This window comes from Zootoca vivipara, chromosome 6, assembly GCF_965207765.1.
Source record: "Zootoca vivipara chromosome 6, rZooViv2.hap1.1, whole genome shotgun sequence".
NCBI classification, from domain to species: Eukaryota; Metazoa; Chordata; class Lepidosauria; order Squamata; family Lacertidae; genus Zootoca; species Zootoca vivipara.
Window position 1 is genome coordinate 67,623,986 of NC_142589.1, and position 18,734 is coordinate 67,642,719.

The 18,734-nt window shown below is 44.5% G+C and overlaps 1 protein-coding gene across 1 annotated transcript in view; it reads right to left on the reverse strand.

The window, feature by feature from the left end:
* Positions 1 to 546: 546 nt before the first annotated feature.
* The window catches only part of KDM1A (lysine demethylase 1A), a 40,877-nt gene continuing 22,689 nt past the window's right edge, over positions 547 to 18,734 (reverse strand). The window contains exons 7-20 of the mRNA XM_035120690.3: positions 18,273 to 18,379; positions 13,923 to 14,004; positions 13,369 to 13,463; positions 12,949 to 13,091; positions 11,724 to 11,814; positions 11,121 to 11,255; positions 10,270 to 10,343; positions 8,865 to 8,976; positions 7,604 to 7,736; positions 4,866 to 5,053; positions 4,090 to 4,204; positions 3,210 to 3,337; positions 2,059 to 2,205; positions 547 to 1,142 (exon numbers count right to left, since the gene is read on the reverse strand). Coding sequence (XP_034976581.2) covers positions 957 to 1,142; positions 2,059 to 2,205; positions 3,210 to 3,337; positions 4,090 to 4,204; positions 4,866 to 5,053; positions 7,604 to 7,736; positions 8,865 to 8,976; positions 10,270 to 10,343; positions 11,121 to 11,255; positions 11,724 to 11,814; positions 12,949 to 13,091; positions 13,369 to 13,463; positions 13,923 to 14,004; positions 18,273 to 18,379 — 1,736 coding nt within the window. The 3' untranslated portion in view covers positions 547 to 956. The remainder of the gene's footprint in view (positions 1,143 to 2,058; positions 2,206 to 3,209; positions 3,338 to 4,089; positions 4,205 to 4,865; positions 5,054 to 7,603; positions 7,737 to 8,864; positions 8,977 to 10,269; positions 10,344 to 11,120; positions 11,256 to 11,723; positions 11,815 to 12,948; positions 13,092 to 13,368; positions 13,464 to 13,922; positions 14,005 to 18,272; positions 18,380 to 18,734) is intronic.

The window sequence follows — 18,734 nt, forward strand, 5'->3', positions numbered from 1 at the left end:
ACAATTTTTGTCCCTGAAATTAAGCCCCTGAAATTAATAATAGAATAGGATTTACAAGAAAACCTGCCTTCGTGCATATCAGGTACTTCTTGCCCCCCGGCAACCCTGTCAAATGAAGGCAGGACTGGATGAGACACTGGGCCATGAAACACAGGATTCAGAGCCTGGCCAAGAGAGTGGAATCTCACTACAAAACAAGTATAAATATAGTTTCTCAGTCCTTGGTGTCCTCCCAATTTTGTTCTTCCTTGTCCTGGCCTTTGAATATCCCCTTACTTAGCATCAAATCCCAGCACATACTTTGCTTGCACCAAAACCGATTCCACCTTTAACTTCCTAGCAAGAACCAGCATTTATCTGTAACTGTCCAGATTCAATATGCTTCCTCCAAGTACCCATTCTAAGCACTTTGAGTTACTGAGCCATTTCCCCTCACATCTCTGAGGATTCTTAACCGGCATCTAATCTGTAACTTTTTAGTTACATATAGCAGACAGTAGTAAGCCATTGCATCCTGCATCATACTCAAAATGAAAAGAACCTGTGTTTCTGTTGTCCGTGTTTTTATAAAAAATGAAGTTTTATTTTTGATTCCTAAAACAAAACCCACATAAGACAATCTTACCTTAGTGACTAACAACAGCTAACTTACAAGAGTTCTAAACCTTGGAAAGAAAGAAACAAACACACACACACACCTGTACCAAAATAGATCTCTGTCAAGAGAGACCAGAAGTCTGGATTTGGGGGAAGAAGGTGCACCGCTCCAGAGAATTGAGGTTGCTGTGGCAGTTCAGGAACTGCATTCTTGGATGACTGAAGTCTAGGAAGGCCGCTCAACAGGGGCGATGCTTTTGACTCCTGGTTACGCCTTATAATTGGTAGTGCTACAGACCAGGAAGGCCACTTGCTTCTAATCACAAGTCCATGCAAGGCATTCATAACCCAGTGCAACATTACATGGCAGGAGCCGGCTGTGCAGCTGCAACAGGAGTAGCTTGGCGAGGCAGAGTGTACATTGCACCGAGAAACTGGTCTGCAATGCGTCCAGCTTCTCTCAGTCCACTAAGCAGAGCTCCGTGAACAGTCGCTGGGTAGTTGCGAATTGTATGTTCTCCTGCAAAGAACAGGCGGGGGATTGGCTGGAAAAGAAATGAGAGATTGGCAATGTTACAAGAGCCCCAGTTTACCTGCTGAATATAGCATACCTGCAAAACAAGGAAGGTTTACTAAAAATCTGTCACTCCAAGTGACACCTGGGAATAATTTTATTGTTTGTGTCCCCCCCCATCCCCCCCAGAATCAAGCATCCCATATGAATTGCCCACGGAGAGAGCAAAGGAAATGTGTTAGAATTTCAATGTGGCATGTGGCAGTGGACCAGTTTTCCTCCCTGTGGTCTAAAGGGAAGCAGAGTGCAAATTTAGCCACAGGTTGTCATGAAATTGAAAAACATATTCAGCATCTCAAGCTGGTTTAAACTCACTTCTCTGTGTGTGCTTGGATAGAATGACCCAAGTGCACTGGGGTAAGGCTCTTGCTTGGTTTCAGAAGCAGAGAACAGGATCAGTTCCCAAGTTGCACCTTAACTTTAGCCTCATGTCCCCCTTTCTAGAGTTTGCAAACAAACACATTTGGTGGGCGTGGGGTGGCAAGAGGGAACTGTAACTTAATTTCCATTATTCATAATTCCTTACACCTACTGCAGAGTGAAGGGCAGGTGTCAGGTCCTTCTATGGCCTGAACAGCACCCAGCTATGGGTTGCTCCTAGTCAATGTTAACAACCAGCAAAGTTGCCATGTTTTTCGATTTTCCCCTTTGATCCCCCCCCCCCAAAGGTTACTTTCACGAGGAGTTGTACTGATACTTGTAATTAAGAAAAAAGCAGTTCCCTCCCATGGTACCTGCATGCTAGACAAGGAAGCCAGGCAGGATGAGATTAGTAATAAAAATAAATTTATAAAAACTGTATAATGAAATGTTCCAGGAAAAAATGCGGTACAAAGTCAAGAAAAATCCTGAAAGGATCCTGCTGCTTATCTGAATGCAGTTCTCACCTGGGGAGCTCCTGGAATGGCTGGTCCCGGAGTAATTGGCTGAGCCATCAAGTCATAATCATTTCCTGAAGATCCAGCTGCTACATAGGAATAGGATCCTCTGGCCCATGGGTCTGCCCTCCAACGAGATACTACCGTTTCCTTAGGCTGAGGACAAAGAAAGGGGGGGGGTTACTCAAGTGTGTAACGTTTCTTGAAGTCCTGGATACTAAGAGGATGTGTGCATGCATGCATAACCACATGCTTTGTTCCTGGGCTGAGGAAAACTGCAAGTAACAGAAAGCCTTAAAAGGCCTGGAAGCAATGCCCAGTTATTTTCCTGTCAGCTATGCTTTCAGTGTTTGCCCATGTCTGCAGAATGGAAAGCAGGAGCATCCAGAGTGAGGGAAGGGAATCCAAGCAGTTCTAGTTGAGGGCAGCAGGTGGTGAAAACAAAGCCTACAGAAGTGATTCTCTTTGCAGCCAATAGCCAGCCTAAAGTATGCAATCCTAACCTACAGGTTTAGGCCAGGGGCCCCCAAACTTACGGCACTTCAGGCCGATGCCGCCAAGGGTAGGGGAGCGCGCGCCCATACGCATGTGCACACACTTTCCGGCGCCCTTCCAGGTCACAGGAGCACCGGAAATAGCTTATGCGCATGAGCCTCCTCCCACCTGGAAGTGCGCCGGAAATGACGCTTGCACATGTGTGCAAGCTATTTCCAGTGCTCTACAACCCAGAAGTGGGCAGCTGCACTGGTAAGAGTGAGTGGCGGCAGCGGGTGGCGGGCCAGAAAAATGAGCCCTTTGGGCCGTATCCGGCCCCTGGGCCGTAGTCTGGGGATGTCTGGTTTAGGCTTTCCCCTCATTTTAGAAATGGCCCTTCTCTGTTGAAAGGCTTTTTCTAATCATAAATCCCTTTAAGGAAGCTGGAAAATTTGATCATGCTATATATAGTGCCATACACTGATAAAGGTAAGGTTGGCTAGGATCCTGAACATATGGAACTGAAGAAGTGTGCATGCAGACGAAAGCTTATACCAAAAACAAACTTAGTTGGTCTCTAAGGTGCTACTGGACAATTTTTTTATTTATTTTAATATATTTCGACTACGTCAGACCAGCATGGCTACCTACCTGAATATGGAACTATAAAGAGCTCAACATGATACCTGAGGGACAGCACTGCTGCCAAAAATGCCCTTGAGAATTGCAAGACAGCGCCCGACAATGACATCATCACTGATGTTCTCCATTATTCCGGCTGCTTCACCTGCCACCAAGGCCAGAAGAATTGGTGCTGTGGAAAAGATTATTGGGACATCAGCAGAATGCAAACGCTAGCCAAACAGCTTTAGTTTCATCCTGCACAGGAATGTGCTTTATTAAGGTTCTCTGGCAAACAGCCTAAATAACAAGATTTCTCACTGAGATAAAGACCCAAACAAAAACTGATGACTTTTGTTTCTTAAGGAGACAGAGTTTATCATCTCCTTAAGAGGGCATAGAAGGCAAAGATGGTGCCAAGTAGGAGTCATTTCTAACCACTTAAGAATTTCTTAAGTTATGTATATTGCGTTTGGTCACATCTGACAAAAGACGCAGTGTTTCCACCTGAGAAGTGAGAAAAGGGAGCTCACTTCAACCAAAATCGCCTAGGCAAAGACTTCTCACTGCCCAGCTGAGCTGCTGCCAGTGACATTGAGCAACAATGAGCAAGGTGGACTGATAGTTTTTTAGTTTCTATGGTGAGACATGCAACCAGAAGCTGGCATAGCCCGGGGGGGGGGGCGCGCTGGATCAGATCAAATGCAGTCAACTAACAGCAACAGGACTGGCTTAGGATTCAGTGGGTGCCAGGCAAGCTCAGCCCTATCCCAGAACGGGGGATTCCTGTACTTCAGCACACAATTTTGATGGCAGAATACTGGTGTCCCTCTGAGGGCTGGCAGGGCTTTTTTGAGGTGGACAGAGTCCCACTCCATCAAACCAGAGTTTGGATTTCAGCCAAAGGCGCCTATGAAAATAGTTACATGCTTTGGTGCCAACTACCTTTGTAAAGATTCCAAAACAGGAAAAGCTCTCCTCGGCTGGCTGTTGTGCTGCCAACGTGACCAAACAAATTTACACTGGGATCCCAGAACACACGGTCAAAACACAGCACAACCTAAAAAGGAAGGAAATGTTAGGATCCAGGAAAGACTCTGGTCTGGTTCAGCGTTTTAAGATTTGCTGCTGCTTGTCTTTTTCACATGGATCACATGGGGCGCTTTACATTTCTCACCAGTTCCAAGCTGCGCTTTAAATAATTTCCCCTTGTTCCGCTTCTTCTTTCATGTCACAAGAAATCTATATACAAGTTTTGTGTTTTCACAAAATAAACTCAGAAAATACTTCAGACCCTGACATACACGTATGTTTTAATATATATGAAACAGACTGTAAGAGTAAGATACATTCGCTTCGGGAAGTGTTTCTCCGATTTCCAGCCAATGTTTATTGACACCCCCAGTGCCCTATCAAGTGTAAGTGGAAAGCAAGCTAAGATTTCCGATTCAATGCTGCTGGAATTGATTAATCTCTTCTAGGGCATGATTTTCTTCAGCATGTGGTATACATTGCACTACTCAGGGCCCGCCTGAAGCAAAAAAGGCAAAGCTATATAGGAATGGTTTTGTGCTCTATTCTCAGCTATGGAACACCAAAATGAATTGAGGAAGAAAGCTTCCACCTATTCACAGCAGGTAAGGGTATAGCTATTGTAATTGTTCTCTCCTGCCCACCCCACCCCACCCCCTGCTGCCCCACTTTTGTACATTTCAAGCTACCTTGTTAAGGTTTCCAAATCCCATTCTCTGCACAGCAGATGTCTTCCACTCCGGAAGAGGAGGAACAAACTGTACAGCAGGAGGCTGCTGCTTCAGCACTCCCAAGGGAAGGGTACAGAGAACAGCATCACACTTATAAATAAATGTCTGGCTAGTGGACCGGGTGTTGACAGCTATCACTTCACATCCTGGTAAAATGAAAGAGGAAGGGAGGGGGAAAGAGAAGAGGATGCCATGAAAGAAAATCGCTAGTATTGTTGGGTAGGTTTATAGGGGTGAAAGAATGGCTGCTCAGACATCTTAAAGTACTATTAACATTTTTTTTTAGTTCCTGAATATTAGTTAGACTGAGATTCTGCCAGCTCCTAGCTCCTAGTCTATTGGTCTTTCCAGTGTACAACCTGCTTCACAATCCTCATCTCCAAGAGCCTCAAAAATCACTCTGCAAAATTGTTTGCTCAATGCCACCTTGGGACATTAGAGCTAACTTGGGATTCATATCTGCCTCTCCCTTCTCCAAATCAAACTCTCCTACTGGCAATGTATTGTCTTTGCCCTGAAGCCATTAAATATCAGTCAGTTATACTTTTTCCGCACATCTCCCCTTATTCCCAATTTTGCCTGTCCTCATTCCATGCAAGCTCATCCACAGCAGCCCCTATTTTAGCTTCACATCTTTGGACATGACTGCTCATACCTGAATTGTCACCCTTTCTCAGTTTCAACTGCCTCTCTTCTCTATATACTCCCCCAAAACCATAGTATTTGTGGTCTCTTTGTGTCCACCACAAACTCATATTCTTGGCTCCGATTAATCTCACCCACCCTTGTCACACCCACTTTCAAGCTCTGGCTTTCCCTTTCATCGTCTACATCAGTGGTTCCCAACAAGTGGTCCGCGGACCCCCAGGGGTCCGCGAGCTATGCCAGAGGGGTCCGCAAGATCACCTCCCCAAGATGCGCGTACTGAGCGGCGCGCGCGCAGCGGGAGCACCACGCACTGCTGCCGCGGCGTGGCGCCCCTAGCAATCCGCTCCGCCGACTCGGGAGTCTCCTTGGGTCTCCTCAGAGGAGGAGGCGCCACGCCGAAAGCCCCAGAGCTCGCTTGCCTCCTTCCCGCCCTCTCCCTGCCTGTGGCCAGCAGCTCCAGACACTGTTCTGTGGAGTTTTTGGCGTGGCTCCGCCTCCTCCGAGGAGACCCAATGAGACTCCCGAGTCGGCGGAGGGCGGCAGACTCGCTGCTGGGCGCCCCTGCTCCCTCAATTCAGGACCCGGTGGGAGGCTTTGAAGCGGGTGCGAGGTCACCTCTTCACCTCGGGAGCTGCGCCTTCCCCTCCCCCACCCCATTCCACCGCCCACCCCCACCCCCAGAGAGAGAGGGGGCCACTGTTTTTTGGGGTGGTGGTCTTACCCCCTCTGTCAGTGAGGGAGCAGTGCGGGCGCATTACAAATCAGCCCCCTTTGCACAGAGGGGTGACTGGGTGGGAGAAGCCCATGGAATGCAGGCGCTCTAGCCCCGAAGAGGCTGTCACCTTGCTTGCAAAAGCAACAGCCTCTCCCGGGCTGAGCCGCCTGCCTGCCTTCTGTTGGCTCTCCTTAAAGCAAGCGAAGTAATTGCTTTAGAGGAGCCCACGGAACGCAGGCGCTCTAGCCCCGAAGAGGCTGTAGCTCTGCTTGCAAAAGCAACAGCCTCTCCCGGGCTGAGCCGCCTGCCTTCCCTGCCTGCCTTCCGTTGGAACGCAGGCACGGAAGGCAGGAGGAGCACTTTTGGGATGCCCCATTCCCCCCTGCTGCCAGTTACCAAGCCTGCTCCGCTTGCTTTGCTGCGAGCTGGGAGGGGTGGTGGTGGACGGGAGCTCCTGTCAGTCCGTCCCTTCTCCCAGCTCGCTGTACCAGCAAGAAAAGCAAGAGCCGCTTGGGCGCTGTGCACGGCTCTCCCTCCCTCCCTCTCTTTCTTTCTCTGACTCCTTCCTTCCTCCCTCCCTCCCTCCCTATCTCTTTCACCCCTTCTTTCCTTAGCATTTGCTAATTTCCACCCGCTGCTTCTTGTCAGCTTCTTTTCTGGGGAACCTTTCCTAAAAATGGTCAACAACTTTGGGGGTCCCCTGCCTAAAAAAGGTTGTCAATTCTTGGGAATTTTTTTTGGGGGGGGGGCGCGCCGGAGGGATCTTCGCACCACGGCGCTGGATATGTTTCACTCAGCCAAAATTGTTTAATAAAAAGGTGCTAATGGAGCCAAAAGTTATTTTCTGCTGACTAGTAGGCAGGTAGAGATTTGCAGTCAGATTTCAGAGTGAAAGTTTCAAGTTTGGAACCTAATATTTCAGAAATAATGAACTCAAAGGACAGATTTAACTCATCTCATTAAGAACTGAAAATTAAAACTAACTGTATACTGATGGAGTACTCTGTTGTAACTGTAAAAAAACGTATAAAAAAGACTCTAAATTTGGCTCTCACTTTTTAATTTTAGGATTAGGAATTAATGGGGGTCCTTGTCACAATAGCGGCTCGATGAGGGGTCCTCGAGAAAATTTTGTTGGGAACCCCTGGTCTACATACATACATACATCAAATCCTGATACCTTGTCAGCATTCCAATATCCTTCATCACCAAACTGACGGAAGGCACATGACTAGTGGGTGCAACACCATCCACTGGCTTTCCCTGGAGGTAGTGAGCAAACAGCAGCCTTAAAACTACGGGACCATCAGAGATGACTGCAAGTTTTGCTCACCTGAAGCTGTGTAGCGAACCTGCCGAACGGCTGTGTTAAGTTTAATGTCCAATCCTTCAGCCAGAGCCACGGGCACACAGGAATAACCATTTCTCACAGTCAGATGACTGCCTGTGAACTCAAAATCATCATCCTGAAATGGAGAGGGGGAGATTCAGAAGTCCCATCGGTGAATTTGTCAGGCAATTAATTGGTCCTGGTGAATTCCCCTCACGCTGCCCATGGACAAAAAATGGTGACAAATTCCCACAGATGGCAATGACGAAAGGCTACTGCTTATGTGAAACAGAACATTTGGCTACTTGCAGTGAACAGGCCTCTCTGGGGAGAAGCAGGGGGCATTCTGAAAAGAGTGGAAATTGCCTAAACTGAGCCAGATCAGGGAGGAATATCCCAGGAAGGCGGAAGCAGCTGCAGCAGCAAGAGCACATCTTTCCTTCCTGCCCACCCAGCGTGCTTGTCTCACCTGTGAGCGTCTACACGAGGGAACAACGTTCTTAAAAGGCATGCTAAGTATAAATTCCCGTACCCAGATTGTATAGTCTGTTCATATAATTTATTTGGAATATCATTTGCATGATTAGGCCTGTGTGTGTTGGATTTTATTGGATACATTCCTTATTGGATTTTATTGGGATATGTCCCTTTTAAGAATGTTATACCATGGACATCAAGTAGTGTTGAAGGTGCACCAAATAAGTGGGGAGGAAGGTGCTCTCTCATTTCCCACCATGTGTGCATAGGGGAGCTGATCCAGGCAACATCCCGTCCAGCCCAGAGGAAACCAGAATGCTGAAGTAATAAATCCAAGTAGCATCTAATCTGCTAGGGTTGGTAACGTTGCAAAAGAAACCAATAAAGTGCAGGTGGAGTTTTCAGTCTGTATTTGAGTGTGTCCTGTGTCTCAAAGCTGCCTTTTAGAAATGGTGCCAAGGCTGTGTATATTCTGCAATCATACTGCTAAGCCATAGAAAGTGTGTGTGCCTGTGTGGAAAGGCTTGGAAAGAGCATATACATAGCACTTTCAGTGATCAAAGGTTGGGACTTCAGTGCTTTACATAATTATTTTCAAAATAACTTAACAATCAGGCTCTTTGGAGGTACAGAATTTGTGTTACCCTGGAGCAGATTTGTGTTCAGGGCAGAATATACACAAGCCTGGCCATGAGTTGCTCCACAATTCCATCTTTCCATATGGATAAATTCAAACTTCTTTTGAAACACTCACTTAAATGTCAGTCTGGAGAAAACATGGAGTTACCTGGTCCCAGTGTTTCAATGACAGAGTAGAGAGTGGTGTGGCGTTGGCGAATTCAAGATTTGCAAAATGCCAGTCAAGAATCTGCCTGTCCCTTGATGATAAATAAACATCACTGCAAATAAATTTGACAAAGAGAAAAACAAAACATGCTGTTAGGGGGATGCTACCAGTGCATGGTTCTGTATCAGGTGGTCTGCAAACCTTGCCCTTCAACATAACTGAATATCCCTTGTGCTTACAGCCACTTTTGACAGGAGGTCATTCACTACTTTTTCACCTTATGGCTGAAATGTTACTGACCGGAGAAAGAATGCTGTAAGGTCACCTCTCATTCAGATTTTATCCAATGTTGCTGATGAGAGCACCCAGTTTTTTATTAATTTTATTGCACTGCATATTATCCTATCAGCTCAGAGTGGGTTTATAAACAGGAAGAGACTGATCTCTGCCTTGAAGGCTCATAATAGCATTAAGCCACAGAAAACCCAGAAGGTGAAATATGGACTCATCCAGCCCCTTGAAGAGCAGCCAAATTCCTCTCTCCTATGTACAATTCACCATCTCATATCCTTGTCCTCTTTCTGTTTTCACATCCAGTCCTATAGCTTCCACACTATCCTAATGGTCAGCCAACTGAGATTCTCCCTATCCTTCTTAAGGATACCCTCCCCCTGGCCTCCTTCCCCCATTGTTCATCCTCCTCTTCTTTCAAGTTGTCAACATTTCAATATCTACTTCTATCTTCCAGATTTTATGTGAAAGGCAGCTTGCTCCTGCCGTGAAGGCTTTTTGCTTTACAATAAATTTACTAAGAGTTTTTCTTAAACACGGCTCTGTTGAAGACAACGTTTGCTCCCCTTAAAGCCACTTGGGAGGCTTTGGGTGTGCTTTTTTTAACAATCAAGTTGTGTACAGATTTTATAAAATAAACATGGCCAACTGTGAAAGGCGATGCTTGAAAGGCAGTATGAATTAGAGATCAAGTGCTGCATTTGCCTTCTGCTGCAACTGAACTAAGTGCTATGTGCACACAGGAGAGAACTGTGCACATGGCCAAAGCTTTCTTTGATGCTTCCACCACTGGAAACCACTTTTGGTTAAAACTGTAACATTAGGCTGAGAAGCAAATTTTCTCTTCGACATGCGGTGGGAGTCTCCAAGAAACCACCAACTCTTCAGAATGCTACTTTCATCATGAACCTGGGGACTAGTTGTGAATACAACAAAACCCTTGGTCAGTCTTCAGACCACAGTTCAAGAACCACTGGCTTATTCTTCATCACCTGAGCTATTCCACTGCATCTCTTTGACAAGCATAACTCAAGGAAGACATAACTAAAAGAAAAGAAAAAAGCACCTTCACTAGCATCCAACAACTCAGATGATTGCGTCTACATTTTAATACCTTGGAGGATTGGCTTCTAGTTCCTGAAGCTTCTCTTCCAGCTTTGCTTGTGTTTCAGCCAGCTCATCATACTCCTGATAAGTGCACAGATACAGAGAACATTACTGAAGGGCAATGTTGAAGAGATCTCTTATTATTTAGTTTATAATAGTATTTACCCTCTGATAAAATATTGGGCTGGTATACAGCCATATGCACACATGGAAATATAAAAATAGATCAAGGAAGGTAATCATTAAAATGATTGGTAAATCAAAAGGTTTTAAATAGCTGCATAGGTGTTCTCAGTATAAAAAAGTATTTAAGAGACCCCTGAGAGTCAAAAGCAAGAGTGCTCCTGAATCTCTGCTGGAAGAGTGTTCCATAGCATGGGACTAGCAACACTAAATTGTCCGATTTCTGGTTGAGGCCGGTCAGGTCTCTGTAATTATTAAGCTCGAGAAGGATAGGAGATATATATAGCACTGACCAGCGGGCAGCACAGCCCACCATTTGCAATTTCTGGAAACATTTTTGTTTCAACAGGCTTCTTCAGCCGGATGAAAAGAATTCTGCCTCAGTTGTTCATTTTGTATTGTTTTTATGACTACATTCAGTTATTTTTGATGCTGTTTTTTGAAACGATGCTTAACTATCTTCTATGACATCTTTGTAACTTGGCACACACACAGATTCATGAAATGAAATTTTTTTTACGCACCGATCCAAAAATGAGATGCAAAATTCAGTCATATGTAGCAGTGCAAACTACCTGAGCTGTGATATATAACAGCTGGAGGACTCTTTTTCAAAAAAAGAAAAAAGAAAAAGAAAAATTCAGTAGGCAAAGCCATTTTCACATTGATCCTTACCTTACACAGAGCAGTAAGATCTCTATGCTTACTCTTCACAAGGAACTCTGCAGTGATGTCTCGAGGCGGTTTTACTTCAGATGCCTCCTTGTACTGCTGGTGGAGCTCCTTTATCTTCTCTTTCAAGTTCACCATCTATAAAGGCGGGTGGGATGGAGAGAAAAAACACTTAGCAGGAAGAGAAGGGGAAAGCCCTTTTGTACCTTTCATAACTCTGCAGAAGAGCTTTCTGAACTGTGTGTCGTGACACGTCAGTGTGTCAGCTGCACAGTGCACTGTAGGTTTGTTGGGCAAACGCTCCCCGCACTCTGCCCAGGGCTTGAAGGGGGTTAGTTTAACCTCCGGTTTGCTAGTAAAACTGAATTACTGTGTCGCAAAATGATGCATGTCTAAAAAGTGTGTCACCAACCTGAAAAGTTTGGAAAGCTCTGAGCTACAGCAATGATATATCATACTCTTATATGTAGGACTGCACAGATAAATGACTCTTCCAAGCCACTGCACTAGCCCCAAAGTGGGGCCAAAACCTTCCTACACCAAGAAGTAAGTTATACGTAAAGGGAACAGAGCTATGCGTGTCTCAGGTTGAGATAAGCACCTGACCTTATTAAGAAGATCTTTAAGCTCTTCTTGAGTTTTCACTATCTTCTTCCAGTGTTCAATCTGTTCATCTTTCACATGCTTCTCCTGCAATCTAAGTAAGGAAAAGAGAAAGAAGAAAAAAGAATGGCAGATGGCAAAACAAGAGGTAGAGTAAGGATTTCAGGCTGCAGCAGCATCTAGGGCCTAGACCAGGGATAGGGAAACATTTTTCAGCCCAAGATCCACATTCCCTTCTGCAAACCTACAAGCCACATGCCTCTTGTGGGCAGGTCCAAAGGCAAAAGTGGTTTGAGCGACAAATGCAAATATTACCTTTGTATAGGGTAGTTTCTACACACACACACACACACACACACACACACACACACACACACACGTATCCTCCATACAAACAAGCAAGAAGCATTGTCAGAGTTCAAGGATGTATTCTACCAACACTCAAGGAGGGTGCAAAGCAGAGCCGGTGAGGGGGGGTGGTCTGGGGAAGCCCCAAGGGTCAGAAAGAGAGATCCCCGAGAGCTTCATTTGGTCCTAGGTATGAAGTTCTCCACTCATGGCCTGGGCCATATTGCAACACCTGTTAGACAGCAGTTCAAGCAGCTGCCTCAAAGTACTGTTCAGGTCACATGTGAAACTTCCTTCCGTCAGCAGCCAACTCCATCAATTCCCAGATGAAGTGGTGGGGGATACAGAAATGTTTGGCAAGCATTTCAAAAATACAAGAAACCCATATTTAGCACTCAAGGAAAGCTGTAAAGCCCACTGACTGGCAGTCTCCTCCTTGGTTCAAGGCAGCATCAAACATGAATACAAGTGGCAACCATTCTAGGTGTGTCCAATTAACATGTGATCGCCAATGCAGAGGTCCTTTTGGACCCTTAAGGCAGCAGAAGGGAGGTGGGGTGTAAAGGAGTGGGGCATGCTTCTACCCACTTTGATGGTACGCGGGGGCCTGGAACGGAACCCCCACGTGAAATGGTCAATGTCTGTCATTGCTTATGCAGGGCTTCTTTGAAGGCATGCAGGCAAAAGTGAGATCTGACAGTTAATATATTACAAACCTAAAGACACGTTCCAGCAAAATATACTTAACACACAGAGGTCAGATCCACTGAATTTAATCTAGGCTTCTTTCTTCACAGATTAATTCCACCATCATTATCAGCAGCAGCAGCAACAACTGAGAACGTTTTCAGAGTTATCAATGAAACGTAACCTCACTTACTGTATGACGACTTCTAAAGCCTGACCCAGGGAGACAGGCTTGTTATTAAGGACATTGAAGTCCAGCTGGTGGCTGAGATATGAAGTAGCTTCCAGCAAACGATTGAACTCTTGCTCTACCATTTCATCTTTCTCCTTTGGAACCTGCAAGAAGGATACTTGAAGTTAATCATAAGTAAAACAGCAACAAAAGCTCAAGAAGCACTTTCCACTCACATGCTATATACAACCCAGCTCTTTTAAAATGTGGACAGAACAGCTAACGACTTTAAGTTGTAGGAGGAAGAGTTTGATTAAACAGTAAGAAAATATTCTCTAGTATGACAACAGCTTAGCAACAGACTTATATTTTCAAGCCAGTATGTAATTTTGCTCCAAACTATTCTCTCAAGTGAACGTTTCTAAGAAACATCAAACTTACCGCTTGTCCATTGGCTTCATAGAGTGGACACTTTTGTTTTATTTTGGCCAGTTCCATATTTACTTGCTTGCTCACCACAGCCATTGGGTTTCCTCCTAAAGAGAGAAAGAGATTATACAGAGAATAAGATAATTGTTTCGATTCCCGTTTCCAGAGGGATTGTATCTAGCAAATGAAGGAACTGAAAAATGGAACACATCTCATTCTTAAAATACAGCTAGATAAAACTAATCACAAATATTGGATAGTTTACTCTGAGTCCCAGTAGTGAGATTGGGAGGAGCCCTCCTTCTCTCCTTTAGTTTTGCTTTCTCTCACCATTCCGTTTCAGAGAGAGAATGATCTAGGACTGATCAACTGTCGAAATAAACTAAAAATCTGAATCAGGCCACAGGCCCACCAAGTAAGGCCAAAGAGGGAAAAAAGGAGAGAAAAATATTCATATGGGGAAGCCTGCTACTGCCAGTAACAAAAAATGGGTGCCAAGGAATAGTAATTTGTGCAATAAGTCCATAGATGCAGGGTTTGAATTCAGACTTGTTTTTAAGACTCACCAAGTCCTGTTACTACCATGGCTCCTAGGTCTGCAACATAGTTTCCTTTGCGAAAAGTGGCAACTCTGCCCCCTACACGATCCTTTAAGACAGAGAAAAATTCTGGGGGTTACATTTACAGGGATTTCACTGAAACTATATGCTAATTTTAGTAAACCCTTTGAAACACTAGCAGTACAGTGGTACCTCTGGTTAAGAACTTTATTCATTCCGGAGGTCCATTCTTAACCTGAAACTGTTCTTAACCTGAGGTACCACTTTAGCTAACGGGGCCGCCGCGCCGCCGGAGCATGATTTCTGTTCTCATCCTGAGGTAAAGTTCTTAACCCGAAGTACTATTTCTGGGTTAGCGGAGTCTGTAACCTGAAGCGTTTGTAACCCAAAGTACTACTGTAATGCTTTATTTTTCAAAAAGTGTTGGACAGCCAATTTTAAATAAAACTCAATAGGAAACAAACTGTTGAAATTAGTTAACAGGTTAGCAAATTGAAATATGTTTAAAACTAAACAGGAAGCCCCTTGAGAGGAAACAGACTGCAGCAGCTTGATGGAGAATTGTACCTGTGAAGTATCACCGTGACACCTGTCTTAATTTTCTCTTTATTAACTATGCCCCTGCAGCCACACCCTGAACTTCTCCATCAATCCCAAGCATGATCTGAAGGCACGTAATACAAAGAAGTCTCAGTCTGGTCAGTGTGTGGGATGCATTTTAGCCCCTTTTCTTTTTAATTTATTTATCAGTGATATGAGGGCACCTTTTGCTGAATCCCAACTAGTCATCCACGCCCCCCGCCTGGCAAATTATAGATGTCCATTGCTGTTATACGCGGATGATGCCGTGATTCTCTCTTTCTCGAGAATTGGACTTAGGAGGACCCTAATTTTTTTTTGCTTCATACTGTAAATCTAATTTCCTTACTATAAATCAAGCCAAATCCAAGGTTTTAATTTTTTCAAGAAGTCGGAAAACATATAAGTGGGAACTTGAGGGGAAACCTATTGAACAGGTTCATAAATTTCAATATCTGGGTGTCTACTTGCAATACAACATGGGCTGGAAAGCACATATCGCATATACCCTAAATAAGGCCAAAGCTCTTTCGTTCGCACTGTTGCGCTTTTTCTTTTCTGACGGAGCTCTTCATGTTCCATCTGCCTTAAAGGTATATAATGCTAAAGTGATCGCGACAATGGCCTATGCTGCCCCGTTATGGGGGGGGCCTCTGTGAACCTGATGTCTTTGGAGATAGTCCAAAATCAATTTCTGAGACGTCTGTTAAAACTGCCTCAGTGTGTGAGCAATTCAGCCATTCACTTAGAATTAAAAATCCATTCTCTAGAAAATGCCCTATGGAGGCGTATTTTTTGTTATTGGTTGTCCTTGCGACACAGACTTCCAAAACTCTATCTTATTCAATGTCTCTGGTGAGACGAATTTGCTAGCCCATGGGCAGAGAAGATCCATACAAAAATCGTGTTCTATGGACTGTCTCCATCGGACCTATTGAAACTAGATCTCGCCTCGGCCAAAAGAACGCTTATACAAAAACTAGATGAGTTTGATCTCCAACAAAATGTCATAATGGGAAGTGGTACATGTTCATCGCTGAATCTTGGTATACGGCTTACACCACAGATTCCATCTTATTTGTCATCTTTATCAGCTGCGGCCCACAGATTTGCTTTTACTAAAGCAAGATTTAATGTTTTTCCATCCAACATTATGGGCAATAGGTTTACTAAAGGACAAATTTCAGCATTATGTGCATGTGATAACAAAACTATAGAATCGCTTCACCATATATTATTCTGTTGTCCCTTGCACACAGATGCCCGGACCAAATTTCTACTTCCCTTAATAACAGAAAGTTTGACTGAGAACTCGGAGTCTCAGTTAACATATCTGCTACAAGACAGCGACTCAAGCAGAACACTGCTTGTAGCAAGATATTTGGTTACAGTTCTCTCATACAAAAGTAAAAATGGTTTACTTCATGATTATTGATAATCTGTTCTATTACCCGATTTATAGTGGAAATTTGTTGAAACAAATGTACTGCTCCATCTATTTTAGCCAAGGAATTTATGCAAATTACATCTGTATACGTGTATTGAATTATTTTACTTTATTTATTTTTGTTTTATTTTATCCTGTCCTGCCCAGTGTTTTTGTACATTGTGTTGCATAAGATTATATTGTGGGCCTTTGGCCGTAATAAAGATTTCCACTTTCAACTTTCTGGTCAGTGCATGAATAGGAAAACTATCTGGGAGCACCATATCAGTATTAATTAAGAGTAAATATTTATCTAACTTCAAATACACTGCCAGAAGCAGTTACAGAGTTGCTTGTACAGTGGTACCTCGACATCTGGAACCCCGGAAGTGTTCTGCGCCTGCGCAAAGTGGCACATGCGGTCCGCGCATGCGCAGAAGCGCAAAATCGCACTTCGCGCATGCACAGAAGCAGCGCTTCGACAACCGAAGACTTCGAGTTACGAAGACGGCCGCGGAACAGATCGTATTCGGAAGTCGAGGTACCACTGTATTTCAAACTATTGGTCTATCTAGTTCAGTATTGTCTACCCTAGACAGGCAATAGCGCTCTGCCACAGGAAGAATTAGCTAAGGTCAAGGATAAGAGGACACTGAACAAGAGGGCTCAAGGCCACGTTAATGATTAAAGCTTAGCAATGATATTCTTCAGTCATAAAAATGAATGTTAATGTGGGCTGCTTCAGAGTTTTTTCAGTGGCAAAGTCAAGTTCCAATGCAACTGTCAATCCAAACTCTCTGTTATACAAGCTGCACTTTTAGATATACCCAAAGTATTTTAGGTGTGTATCTTAAAAACATGAAGCAGTTATAAAAGGCCATGGAATCAGAAGACTTTTGGGTGTTGTTGTTTTTTGTTACACTACTATACCCTTGGTGACACAATCATTCTACATTTCTCATCTCTTGCCTGAATTCATTGTAATTTGTGTCTAATCAAATCCATCTCTCAGGCCCTGTAGCATCCTGTGTGGGGAAATGAAGAGGCTTGTAAACAAGAAACAGGTCTGCATAAGAACAAACAAGTTTTTCATGTGCTTATTCAAATTATTATTGTGCCTCATTCTCTTCTTCACACAGCCCCCAAAGCAGCTTACAAAATAAAATAATAAAATATTATTATAAAAATGGTAAACCATCTACAGTAAAATAAAACAGGTAATAAGACTTATTAAGGTGCTACACAGCCATTTAAGAACATAAGAAGAGGCTGCTGGGTGAGGCCAATGACCGATCTGGTCCAGCATCCTGTTGCCATGGTGACCAACCAGAAAGATGCCCGAGGGAAAGCTGTAAGGACATTGACACAATAGCACTCTGCCTTCCTGCTGTTTCCAGCAACTGGTATTCAGAAGCACAGGGCCTCAAATCATGGAGGCGGAGCACAGCCATTGTGGCTAGTTGCCGCTTATAGCCTTATACCCCATGGATTTGTCTAATCAACACCATCCAAGCTGGTGGCAATTACTGTTTTACAACAGCATAGATCAGCCTGCACAGGCTTTTTCAAAAAAGCCAGGTTTTTACGTAGTGATGGAAAATGATCAGCAAGGATCCCCTAGTGCAGTGGTCTTCAACCTTGGGCCTCCAGATGTTTTTGGCCTACAACTCCCATGATCCCTAGCTAGCAGGACCAGTGGCCAGGGATGATGGGAATTGTAGTCTCAAAACATCTGGAGGCCCAAGGTTGAGGACCACTGCCCTAGTGTACCTAAGAGGGCCACAGAATGCAAATGCCACTGCAGAGAAAGCCTGTCCTCATAACCCTTGCATCTTACACTTTTGCAAAAGACAGAACATAGATGTGCAGAAGAGGCCATGCTCAAAGGTACATGTGACAGGGACTGAAACGCGACGTAAAGATGTTCAGGCAGTTTCCAGGGATATTTTAGCCTTCTCTTTCTCATTCAGCAGAGTTTTTCTACTGGTTTTGATGTGTGGTGCCATCATGTGAACTGTCAGTAGGCTACAAATGATTTGTACAGGTATTTGTGTGTGAGCAGGCTCCTAGTAAAAAATACTGTAGACCAGTAACTTCTGGACTTAATTACAGTGGTACTTCGGGTTAAGAACTTAATTCGTTCTGGAGGTCCGTTCTTAACCTGAAACTGTTCTTAACCTGAGGCACCACTTTAGCTACATGGGCCACCCGCTGCCACGCAATTTCTGTTCTCATCCAGAACATCTTAACTGGAGGTACTATTTCTGGGTTAGCGGAGTCTGTAACCTGAAGAGTCCATAACCTGAAGCGTCCGTAACCCAAGGTACCACTGTACTGCGCAAGACACTCACTCTTGCTTCTAGAAGTGTGACATCCATTCCGAAGCTCTGTAGCTGGCGAGCTGCTGCTAAGCCGGAGACCCCAGAACCAATAATGATCACCTTGCCAGTCTTCTTAGCTAAAAGCACAAATGCATGGATAAACAATGGTAGGTTAGTGAACTAATTAGCCCAGGCTAGGTAAAGGTAAAGGGACCCCTGACTGTTAGGTCCAGTCTGGGAAGACTCTGGGGTTGCGGCGCTCATCTCGCTTTACTGGCTGAGGGAGCCGGCGTACAGCTTCCGGGTCATGTGGCCAGCATGACTAAGCTGCTTCTGGCAAACCAAAGCAGCGCACGGAAACACTGCTTACCTTCCTGCCAGAGCGGTACCTATTTATCTACTTGCACTTTGACGTGCTTTCAAACTGCTAGGTTGGCAGGAGCAGGGACCGAGCTATGGGAGCTCACCCCGTCACAGGGATTCGAACCGCTG